Source organism: Dendrobates tinctorius, unplaced genomic scaffold, assembly GCF_039654945.1.
Source record: "Dendrobates tinctorius isolate UK_male_01 unplaced genomic scaffold, ASM3965494v1 ptg000018l, whole genome shotgun sequence".
Lineage (NCBI taxonomy): Eukaryota > Metazoa > Chordata > Amphibia > Anura > Dendrobatidae > Dendrobates > Dendrobates tinctorius.
Window position 1 is genome coordinate 14,423,960 of NW_027361686.1, and position 12,411 is coordinate 14,436,370.

At 47.9% G+C, this 12,411-nt stretch overlaps 1 protein-coding gene across 2 annotated transcripts in view; it reads left to right on the forward strand.

Annotated features, from left to right (window-relative positions):
• The window catches only part of DPAGT1 (dolichyl-phosphate N-acetylglucosaminephosphotransferase 1), a 33,911-nt gene continuing 21,500 nt past the window's right edge, over window positions 1–12,411 (forward strand). Inside the window, exons 1-8 of one of the 2 annotated variants that reach the window (XM_073566474.1) lie at window positions 1–234; window positions 2,771–2,891; window positions 4,567–4,780; window positions 5,554–5,700; window positions 7,740–7,824; window positions 10,633–10,821; window positions 11,420–11,507; window positions 11,596–11,784. In XM_073566474.1, coding sequence (XP_073422575.1) covers window positions 89–234; window positions 2,771–2,891; window positions 4,567–4,780; window positions 5,554–5,700; window positions 7,740–7,824; window positions 10,633–10,821; window positions 11,420–11,507; window positions 11,596–11,769 — 1,164 coding nt within the window. In that variant the 5' untranslated portion in view covers window positions 1–88 and the 3' untranslated portion in view covers window positions 11,770–11,784. Of the gene's footprint in view, window positions 235–2,770; window positions 2,892–4,566; window positions 4,781–5,553; window positions 5,701–7,739; window positions 7,825–10,632; window positions 10,822–11,419; window positions 11,508–11,595; window positions 11,785–12,411 lie in introns of those variants that run through there. The other variant, XM_073566473.1, reaches the window with a different exon arrangement.

Below are 12,411 nucleotides of genomic sequence, written 5' to 3' on the forward strand. Positions count from 1 at the left end.
ACAGGATGGAGCACGTGTCTTCCACACTACAGCAGTGACAGCGCTGAGCTGGGGAAGCCGGAAGTGTTGTGGTGCAAGCCCGGGGAAGATGCCGGCTATACCGCTGCTGGTGAATGTGCTCTTCTCGCTGTTGGGCGGCCTGGCAACGGCGGCTCTGATCCCCGCCTTCCAGAATCATTTCATAGCGGCCAGACTATGCGGGGTGGACCTAAACAAGCCGAGCAAGAAGGAAATGTACGTCGCTGCACTGGAGGACTGTGCAGTGCATGAGGAGCAGTGTGCAGGGCCGGGGGACTGTGCAGCGCTGGGGCTGTCCTATCCCGTGTGCCGGGGGGGGGGGGACTGTGCAGCGCTGGGGCTGTCCTATCCCGTGTGCCGGGGGGGGGACTGTGCAGCGCTGGGGCTGTCCTATCCCGTGTGCCGGGGGGGGGGACTGTGCAGCGCTGGGGCTGTCCTATCCCGTGTGCCGGGGGGGGGGACTGTGCAGCGCTGGGGCTGTCCTATCCCGTGTGCCGGGGGGGGGGACTGTGCAGCGCTGGGGCTGTCCTATCCCGTGTGCCGGGGGGGGACTGTGCAGCGCTGGGGCTGTCCTATCCCGTGTGCCGGGGGGGGACTGTGCAGCGCTGGGGCTGTCCTATCCCGTGTGCCGGGGGGGGACTGTGCGGCGCTGGGGCTGTCCTATCCCGTGTGCCGGGGGGGGACTGTGCGGCGCTGGGGCTGTCCTGTCCCGTGTGCCGGGGAGGGTCTGTGCGGCGCTGGGGCTGTCCTATCCCGTGTGCCGGGGGGGGGGGACTGTGCAGCGCTGGGGCTGTCCTATCCCGTGTGCCGGGGGGGGGACTGTGCAGCGCTGGGGCTGTCCTATCCCGTGTGCCGGGGGGGGGGACTGTGCAGCGCTGGGGCTGTCCTATCCCGTGTGCCGGGGGGGGGGGGACTGTGCAGCGCTGGGGCTGTCCTATCCCGTGTGCCGGGGGGGGGACTGTGCAGCGCTGGGGCTGTCCTATCCCGTGTGCCGGGGGGGGGACTGTGCAGCGCTGGGGCTGTCCTATCCCGTGTGCCGGGGGGGGGACTGTGCAGCGCTGGGGCTGTCCTATCCCGTGTGCCGGGGGGGGACTGTGCAGCGCTGGGGCTGTCCTATCCCGTGTGCCGGGGGGGGGACTGTGCAGCGCTGGGGCTGTCCTGTCCCGTGTGCCGGGGAGGGTCTGTGCGGCGCTGGGGCTGTCCTGTCCCGTGTGCCGGGGGGGGGGACTGTGCAGCGCTGGGGCTGTCCTATCCCGTGTGCCGGGGGGGGGGACTGTGCAGCGCTGGGGCTGTCCTATCCCGTGTGCCGGGGGGGGGGGACTGTGCAGCGCTGGGGCTGTCCTATCCCGTGTGCCGGGGGGGGGGGGACTGTGCAGCGCTGGGGCTGTCCTATCCCGTGTGCCGGGGGGGGGGGACTGTGCAGCGCTGGGGCTGTCCTATCCCGTGTGCCGGGGGGGGGGGACTGTGCGGTGCTGGGGCTGTCCTATCCCGTGTGCCGGGGGGGGGGGGACTGTGCGGCGCTGGGGCTGTCCTATCCCGTGTGCCGGGGGGGGGGGGACTGTGCGGCGCTGGGGCTGTCCTATCCCGTGTGCCGGGGGGGGGGGGGACTGTGCGGCGCTGGGGCTGTCCTATCCCGTGTGCCGGGGGGGGGGGGGACTGTGCGGCGCTGGGGCTGTCCTATCCCGTGTGCCGGGGGGGGGGGACTGTGCGGCGCTGGGGCTGTCCTATCCCGTGTGCCGGGGGGGGGGGACTGTGCAGCGCTGGGGCTGTCCTATCCCGTGTGCCGGGGGGGGGGGACTGTGCAGCGCTGGGGCTGTCCTATCCCGTGTGCCGGGGGGGGGGACTGTGCAGCGCTGGGGCTGTCCTATCCCGTGTGCCGGGGAGGGTCTGTGCGGCGCTGGGGCTGTACTTGCGGGCTGGAGGATTCTAGGGCTGGTCTGGCTGGCTGGCTGACTATGTAGGGGCTGGGGGTCTGCACTGGGCTGCACTGTTCTGTGGGGCTGGATGACTAGTCTCTGGGCTCTCCTGTGTGCTGGAGGAGTACTGTATGTTTACAGCAGTGCCGTCCAGTCTGCAGCTCAGATGCCATGATGCTGTGCTTCATTATGTGGGCCCTGTGCAGACAGTAACGTCCTCCCATACAGCAGTGTACATCAGCAGCACAGGGGGCGCTCCTGGGGCTTAGGCTGGAGACTACAATTCATGTCAGTTGTTTAGTCTCTAAGCTGTAAGACCGAAGCTATAAGGATTTCTTTTTTTATTTCATAAATTAATGGTGCACATGATAATAAGCATCTGTGTAATATCCTTGTTAGAGCAATCTGCTTCTTTTTCCTCTTGGACTGATTACTTCTCAGTTCATGGATAAAATGGGTTTTCAATCAAGGCAAACTGTCCCATTACTGAGATGGCAGGAGCTGAAGGAGGACACAGACATTCTGCTGCAAGTTCTCCTGAAACATCACTTACAGTTCTTCATAGAACGTTATGAGCACCAGCTGTATCTCCTGTGTCTGTAATGGGAAAGTCTGTATTCACTGAAGACAAATTTACATGTGAATTGAGAATTTTGAGAACTAAAGTGGATTTCTCTGATAAGAACTTTTCTTTTTCTTGTGTACTACTGATTTTGGAAAAAGAAATTAAAATACCAGGCACTCTTTCATATCTTTTTTTTCTAAACTGACTACCATGCTGACTGATGTAACAAACAATTGGTGATTGTGCTGTTCTTCACTTCTTGTTTCCACAGCCCAGAGTCACAAGGAGTGATCAGCGGCGCGGTGTTCCTGCTCATCCTGTTTTTCTTCATTCCAGTGCCATTTTTGAGTTGTTTCATTGAAGAGAAGTGTAAAGCGTTTCCCCATCATGAGGTGAGATTATTTTACCATTTTATAAGCACATATATGATCCCTGACTCCAGGGCATGCCTCCGCATGATGTAAATGATGAAAAAACAAGGAGAAGGGAACAGACCAAAAAGTCCAGAATCAAAGCAATTGCTAGAAATATACAGTGAAGGAAATAAATATTTGATCCCTTGCTGATTTTGTAAGTTTGCCCACTGACAAAGACATGAACAGTCTATAATTTTAAGATTGGTCATGTCTTTGTCAGTGGGCAAACTTACAAAATCAGCATGGAATCAAATACTTATTTCCCCCACTGTAGTTGGTTCCAAAACCAGGGAGGTAACAAGACGTACAAGAAGGAAGAGGAGCACATGCAAAGTGTAAATGGAGTAGTCAAATAATTTCAAGATTAGATGGAATATAGTAACGAAGGTTAACACGGAAACACGCGTCGGGGTGGGTCCATGCTTCCTGGGGTCCCCTGATTATCTAAGTGTTGTAAGTGTAGTTCACATTATTGCTTTACCATATTCTATTTCTAGGATCACTGCACCATGTATTTACTGGAGTTGTATACCTGAATCACATGCAATGTCGTAGATACATAATGTAGTATACAATATTTGCTATATTCCATCTAATTCCTAAGCATTGTCAATATCTACAGTGCAGTATATATACATGTCTGAATTGGCTCGCATGATGTGTGACTGCGTATTTTTTTTGTTGAAAATAACTGAATACTCCTTGCACGCGCGCCCCTTCCTCCTTGTACGTTTTGTTACCACCCTGCTTTTGGAATAAACTATATAGCAATTGCTTTGATTCTGGACTTTTTGTTCGGTTCATTTCTCCTTTTTTCCAGTGTTTTTACTGACTATCTAGGCTGCCATTACCATCCTACATAGGTTGTAGCCTGACACCTTTTTATTGTAGTTCTCACAATTGTTTTATACTGATTGCTAACTTTGTGTCATTAACCCATGTGATCCCTTGGCCTCATTTATCAGGAGGTAAAATGATATAGGAGATGAGGGTCCATACACATTAGGCAGCTGTTAGCCGAACCATTGATGACTCTTCCTCTTCCAACTCCCCCCTGCACAGAAACACTCAGATCTTATGTTCTCTACGATTATCTCTGCATGGAGCAAAAACATTGACTGTTGAAATTCCACTGACCACCTCTGTTGAGAGATTTGTGAGGCCCCATACACCCCAGACTGTCAGGTGAGACCCCCAATATAGGTGGGTTTGGCTAACTTTACGGTAATGCGTAGGTGGACAGTACTTTGTATTGCAAGGGTGAAAATCCCCTCCATTACTTTTAAAGGGCTATAAAGTTACGGAGGAAGCTGTGGGAGGGGGGGGGCTGTTTCTGTACCTATGTATAGATGTGGCGCTCGTGACACATGAGACCCATTGCTTTTCCTCCCCTGTGTGTTAAGATATGGTGTAAATCCACAGCTTAGTAAATCCACGGCCTGCCCTACATAGTGTGTGGGCCTCGCCTGCCCAGCCTCAGGCACTCGTGTTCTACTTTCGTGGAAGATTTTCAGTATAGAAATTTGATCTTTATTTGTCTTGTTCCATGACAAAGCCAGAGCCCCTCGTCAGAGCTCCATGTCTTCTGTGAGCTATCACCTACCTCCTTCATCACTGGCTTCTGTACTAAGATTTTTATGTCTTTTTCCAGTTTGTGGCCCTTATTGGATCGCTTCTTGCCATTTGTTGCATGATCTTTCTTGGTTTTGCTGATGACGTCCTAAATCTACGCTGGCGACATAAGCTGTTGTTACCCACAGCAGCGTCGCTGCCGTTACTGATGGTCTACTTCACCACGTTTGGCAACACTACTATTGTAGTGCCCAAACCCTTCAGGCCGATCCTCGGGCTTCATGTGGACTTAAGTAAGTTTATTCACCTGCATAATTGTGTGTGTGATAATTATACCTATAGATGTAATGTTGGGCAGGGATTTCTTTCAGTTCTATTAACATGGGACCAGAACTGCAGATTTGGAGGCATAGTGGGAGAAATTCTTTTTTTATTGCTTCCCTCCTATTAGGATTCCTGTAGAGCTGTGCAACATGCCATTGCCCTTTTTCTTGTGCTCTGGCACAGCTCAGGATAATTAATTGATGCCTCCCAATGGTTTTGTAACAAAAATAATTGCAATAATTGGTTGCAGGACTTGACTGTTATCAGCAGTCAGACTGCAGCCAAATAAACAAAAACCATCAGAGCAGCTGTGGATTTAGCAAAAAATTGTTGCTTTCCTTGCCCATGTTTTTGATAGCCCTGTAACCGTATCCTTTTGGTTAGCTGCGCCAATATGGATTGACTATGCTATGCAGGAGTGCCCAGTGCACCCCACCTTCCCTTAGAGGAAGCTGCAGACTTTTGCATTGGGAAACACTCTTATAATATCCCTCCAATTAAATGAAAATTGGTATGAGTTAATTTAGTCCTGTCGATGACTGGTGGCAGTCCGAGCTCTGTGACCTTCTGACATCTGTGACATGATACAACTACTGACCAGATACTTACCAATCAGTGTGAGCAGAGTATGACCACTCTACATTCCTGGGATATCAGCACTCAAGTTATTCCTTTCTCTGCTTTACAGTTTAGATATTTCTTTATTCTGATTAGCTCTGTTATATATCTTCTCCCTTCGTAGGCATCTTGTATTATGTGTACATGGGCATGCTAGCAGTTTTCTGTACCAATGCCATCAATATCCTGGCTGGAATCAACGGTCTGGAGGCCGGTCAGTCTTTGGTCATTGCTGGTTCTATAATCATCTTTAATATTGCAGAACTGAATGGTGAGTACTGGGGGGTCTTGTGAGTACAGGAGGTAGTCTCACTTTTTCATGTGTTTAGAGCTCCCTACTCCAGGACAGGAGGTGAAAGGGTCACACATACTTGGGGCTATATGCGTTAGAGGGTGTTCTGGAACTCCCATAAACTATAATAGAGAGACACACATCCTGGAGATACACCACAAATGTCTCATATACTGCTATAAATCAGAACTCTTCCTAAAACTGATGCACACGTTTTGCCTGCTGCACGGTCTAAGCAGTACTGTACAGGACTCAAGGAATCTGAGCACTAAAGAGAGAATGCCAGTCATGGCCTTACCAGGAATAACAAGACAGCAGCTTCTTTAAAATGTTAAAACTACAATTTATACAGCCTCACAATACCCCATTACAGTGCTCGTCTCGTGGCAGGAGCCTCACAGTATAATCATGGACCACAGGTTGCATACCCCTGAAATATTGGACAGCGAAACAACCTTAGCTAACATTGCAGGAAAAAATATTGCTTGGGAAGTCCAGAAGGATAGCAATCCACCGTACGCCATCACTATATGGAGCGGGTGAGCTGACTCAGTGGCTGAGCCCGCTCCATACAATACAGGTTTGTTACATAGCCGTCACCGAAGAGTATCTGATGAAATCAGAGCTAGCGCCTGTCGCTGCGGTTTAAACTTTTAAATGCCATTGTCAAGCATGATAGCAGCATTTAGACATGTGCCCATCCCTCCTGTCGGCCATTAGTCCTTGGCACAATGCCACAGCAGGGTCCCGACTGGTTTCCATGTCAGCCAGGGGATTACTGAAGGTCTCCCTACCCCAGTGTCTGCCATGATAGAACTCCTATAGAGCCCAAGCCATGCAAAAAAAATCCTGGAAAACTATATAAAGGTATCCTGGCTCTTTGAAGATAACCACTAACCATTATTACCATGCTTGTATATATTTATAATTCACTATTATTGCCGCAAATGATTGCGCTTCCTGATTGATGGGTGCCTTTATTTTATTTTTTTTTTTTTAATGGTCCAAAGTTAAAACCATAATTTAATGTCATCTCACACGTAGCATCGATCTTTTGTTACATCTCCTTTCTGAAAAAGACCTGAAATTACAAGACATAAAAGAGCAGGAAAAGGTCTGACTGGTTACAATATTAACAGTTTTGACACAGTGGAAATCACTGGGCAGAGTGGTGTCTTGCCTTATCTAGTGATTGGCAGAGGTGGCATTTCTCATGGATCGACACAGGTCCAGGTAGTGTAAACCTTGGAACGGCGGGAGCTGTGGCTGATCGGTGAGATTTGTTTACCAGTCAGACCACTTTAGTAATATTTAACCCTTCGACCACATTAGCCCCTTCACACCAGATAACGTACTATTACCTCACATGTCGGGTCCCTGTCTTTGATTTAGGCTCAGGAGATTGACCTTGAACAGCAGCAAATGGAGCTGAGCTCCTCTCGCTGCTGTTAACCACTTAAACGCTGCAGTCAATCTCTTAAATCAGGATTCCCCAACTCCAGTCCTCAAGGCCCACCAACAGGTCATGTTTTCAGGATTTCCCTTGTATTGCACAGGTGAAGCAATTATCAGCTGGGTAATACAAAGGAAATCCTGAAAACATGACCTGTTGGTGGGCCTTGAGGACTGGAGTTGGGGAACCCTGTCTTAAATGATAGCGGCATTTAAAGCACACTACCAGGGGCTCTTTGGTTTGTGCACTAATCACCCCCACAACACAATAGTGGGGTGCTGATGTCTAACTGCCACTGCTTCCAGGCAGAAAGAAACATAAAGGAGAACGGAGGCGTATAGAAATGGTAAGTAATCGTAAACTTACTTTATCTCTCACCGCCTATTGTTAGTTCTAATATTTAACATGAAAATAACCCTTCAAAGGGTGGAATGTTTTCCCAGGTTTCTGAGCTTTTTCATGTATTGCCATTTTCCTGCCATCTCATGTTTGTATATTTCGGTGTTTTTGGTGCTTGTTACTTCCCAGCGCCTCCAGCGTTTTCACCTCCCTTTCTGCTTTCCAGGTGACTGCCGTGATGACCATCTCTTCTCCCTCTACCTTATTATCCCTTTCTTTTTCACCACATTGGGATTGATGTACCATAACTGGTAAGAGCTGTTTTCTCTATAACTTGCACTACGCATTTTAAGAAAGTGCAAAGTCTGATTAGGATTGGAAATGATTGATGAAGTTTTCTGTATTGGTTTATGCTGAGTTCCCACAATGAGTTTTTGACGCTGCATGTTTTTGTTGCACAAAAAAACCGCTGAATCTTACAGTTGTAGGAAAGTGGAAGGAATTTATAGACGTCTCCTGCCCACTGTGCTTTTTAGTTTTGAAGAATAAACTCACATGTGGTGCCTGTTTCAAATCTGCAAGATTTTAATTTTTCTTGTGGATACGCTAAGTTTTATGTGTGGATTTTCTCCATAGAATTTCATTTGAAGCAGAAAATCTTACAGGAGCAAGGGGGGATCCCAGGGACCTTCCCCCTCTATTTTCACATTTTCGTTTATTAGCTGGAAGGGTGCCAAGCAGAAATAAGTAAATTATTCTTGTTGACTTGACCTTGAATTTCACCCCAAGTTTTGTGCAGAATGTCTTTTTCATTAATTCTGCAGCATGCTATGCAACTCTCACCATAAAAAGTAACCAAAGCCAGACAGAGCATTAGTAGGCTGTGTACACGCATGTATTATGTCCTGTACCTGAAAACCCATCTTTTCAGGAAAGCTTACAGCCTGCAATGCCCATTCTGCTGCCTCACCACCGCCTGAGCTGCCGCCTCATCACAGAGCTGCTGCACCCCCAACCTTCTGTCTCTTCCCCACTATCCCGTAGAATGTAAGTCCGCAAGGACAGGGTCCCCTCCCCTCTGCACCAGTCCGTCATTGTAAATTTGTTTACTGTTAACGATATCTATAACTTTGTATGTAACCCCCCTTCCCATGTACAGCAACATGAAATTAATGGCGCTATATAAATAAAAAAAAAATACCAATAGTCACCATTTTGATGCATTTAAAAGAGGCTAGAACGGGTTAAAAAATGACTCTCCTCTCACCCAGTCATCACAGTTCTGGTCATCTCTTCAGACCTTTGTTCTTCATCTTCACAGTTCCCATCCTCTCCTCCGGTGCTGACTAGACCTCGGGATGTCATGTCCTGCATCACCCCATGATGTTATTTGGTGAGGACTAGTTAACACCAGATGTGCTAAAGACTGGACCGGAAGCTGTGCAGGGAAGATGAGGACAGGGGAGAGGTTAATAGAATGAATATTTTTAAAACCATACATTTATTATGCTCTGGGTGTGGAGAGACCTCAGTGAAAATACTAGAGAATATTCAATTCTAAGTTGGTAGGGACCTTCTGGGTCGTCGTGTCCAACCCCCTGCTCAAAGCAGGATTCACTAAATCATCCCAGACAGATGTTGTCCAGACTCTGGATTAAGACTTCCATTATAGGAGAACTCACCATCTCTCGTGGCAGCCTGTTCAACTCATTGTTCAACCTCACTGTCAAATAGTTTTTCTAATATGTAATCTGTATCTTCTCCCTTTCAGTTTCATTCCATTGCTTCTCGTGCTTCCATGTGCAAATGAGAATAATGATGATCCCTATACTCTGTGACAGCCCTTCAGATATTTGTAGACCGCTATTAAAGAGGTTGTCCATTACTTCTACATTGATGCTTTATCCTCAGGATTGGTCATCGATGTCTGGCTGGGGTCCGACACTCAGCTGTTGTCGGCAGCGCCAGACGGAAGTGCTTACTTGCCGAGCTTGGCTGTCAACATGTAGTGGCCATCGCGGTGTACTCAGCCTTGGTGATGTGAGATCAGTGTGGGACCTACCACTGGCTTGAAGAGGCTGAGCATTGCAGGCATCTGTGCCATAGACATTGAGTGGAGCACAACCAGCCACTCCATTTATCTCCCTCTTGGCCTAGGTTTAAATCTTGAGGAGGAAGACACACATGATGTCTTAAGACCTCAGTGAGACCCACCAAGGTTTTCCTAGGCTAAGTTGCTGTAAGAAAACTTAAGTGGTCTTTTTCCTGAAGTGGCATTCAATGGTCATCTTGCCAAAGTGTTATGCTGCAGCTCCACCATCTTCTTACAACTATAGAGAGTGGGCGATTTCCAAATGAAGCTGCTTGAAAAATGAATGTTACTACTTTATAACCACTTAAAGGGACTCTGTCACCACATTCAACCTGTCTAAACTATTAGTATGGCCATACAGGTTATAGACTGCTGAGAACAGTCCTCCCTGTGTATCTCATATCAGATGTGGTGTTGATAAATCAACTTATCACTTTATATAAATGACCTCTTCCAGGCTACGGGGAGGACACTTCCTGGAAGATAACTCTGCATCCAGAGCTTATTATACATGAAGAGGGAGTCACCAGTGTGAGACAAGTAACAAACTCATTTTTTGCAGCTCTCACAGCTCTGCTGTATTGCAACAGTATTGCAGCCCTGTCTGCCCGGAAACTGAAGCCGAGAGGAAGCTGCAGATATGTCAGGTATGGTCCCACACAGCTCTGCAGTGAGAGCAGAGAGTGGCCTTCACACTGGGGAACCATTACACATCACACTGGTATCGTCCCCTTAATGTACAATATTCTCTGGGGGCAGAGTTATCTTCAGGCACCATCCACCCTGGAGTCTGGAAGATGTCACTTATATAAAGTGATAAAAGAGGATTTCTCAGCAACGCCACATCTGATATGAGACACACAGGGAGGACTGTTCTCATCAGGCTATAGCCTGTAGGCCCATAGTAATAGTTTATATAGGTCACATGTGGTGACAGTCCCTTTAAAGGTTCCCTAAGCCTGATATTTGATGTATGTGGCTCTGGAGTGTTTTTGCCTTTATGTAGATTTGTGTCCACTTTCCCCAGGTATCCTTCCCGAGTCTTTGTTGGTGACACGTTTTGTTACTTTGCTGGAATGACTTTTGCTGTGGTTGGAATCATCGGACACTTCAGTAAAACTATGCTGCTGTTCTTCATTCCTCAAGTACTGAACTTCTTGTATTCATTGCCACAGTTACTGCACATCATTCCTTGTCCACGTCATCGCCTGCCGAGGTAACACTTCATCCCTGGTGCACTCGTTTTATTATAGTTAACCCCATCATTTTGGGAGGCGCAGCTGTTTCTCCTCTGATCATGTGCACTGACAGGAGAGGTTGTGACAGAATATCGCATTTTAGGCCAGGTTCACATGAGTGAATTTGATGGTCCGAATGTGGACTGCAATGCCCAAACTGACTGGGGGTCTCTTATGTTTGGCTATGAGACTGAGTTTAGGTCAGGGCGTTGCAGTCCAGTTATGGACACTGATACGCTCGTGTGACCCTGTCCTTGGTCTCACTGGTGTTACAATCTCCATTTGTACACCAGTGATGAATGATAAACCTAACTCTTCATAGTGGATCATCATAGCTAAGACTATATTAGTTTTTTCTTCTCCATTGACTTATAATGGACCAGTCCGGTGTCTGTCAGCTACACTACTCTCACCATGTGTGTGGAGAGCTGAGGTCCTGTACCCATCATATGGACTGTACCCAAACTGTATACACAAGCTTGTTACACACAGGTATAAGATACGAGTGGTATCCAGCACAGAGGAGCATCCCCTTATACAGCACATGCCACCATTATTCCCTGTATATTTCTTCAGGTTTGACCACAGCACAGGAAACCTGAATATGAGCTACTCCAAATTCAAGATCAAACATCTGTCAGTAACAGGATCTCTTGTCATAAAGGTAACTACAGCTGTGCATTCATCTGCACCATGCAGTGAGCTCTGCCAGTACCTGATTTATGTCCTCTCCTTCCCATCATTATGTTTAGGTTGCCGAGGTTCTTTGTGTTGTGGACACCAGACGATATCAGGGCGATGAAGAATTCATGGAGATCAGTAATTTGACCCTCATTAACTTTGTGCTGAAGATCATTGGGCCAATGAAAGAGAAGTATCTGACCATGCTGTTACTTCTGATCCAGGTGAGCAGGGTTAGCTTCTGATTGTGTTACTCCCAATACACTACATGGATGCCCCCCAGGGTACAGTCAGATGGCCGCATCCCCTCTCATGACCTGAGCGCTGCATAGAAATCTATGCGGTCTCACTTCGGTCAGGAGAGCTACTGGCTAGTCCAAGGATTACGATGCGATCCCGGGCGAGTAATATGTCCGTCTTTCTGCGACCTTACACAGAAGCACACTGACCCGGGAGCACCTCATTGTGTCCGTTGTATTGTCACATGCGAGCCTGCACCAGGGATAGTAACACATTGATGTTACACACCCAGCACTCTACTTGAAAAATACTTTTTTAGCGATGTAGAATTGAATATCTGTCGGTGTCAACCCCTTCACCCACCCCCAGCCTGTTTTCACCTTCTTGACCAGGCCAATTTTTACCACTCTGACCACTGTCACTTTAGAAGGTAATAACTCTGGAACGCTTCAACGGATCCCACTGATTCTGAAATTTAGTTTTTTTTGTGACATTGTACTTTGTTACTGGTAAAGACAATATTATTTTCCGTTTATTTGTGAAAATATTAGAAATTTTGCAGTTTTCAAACTTCTAATTTTTATGCCCTTAACCCCTTACTGACCGCTGATGGGATAGTACATTAGCGGTCAGTGTCCCTTGCTTTG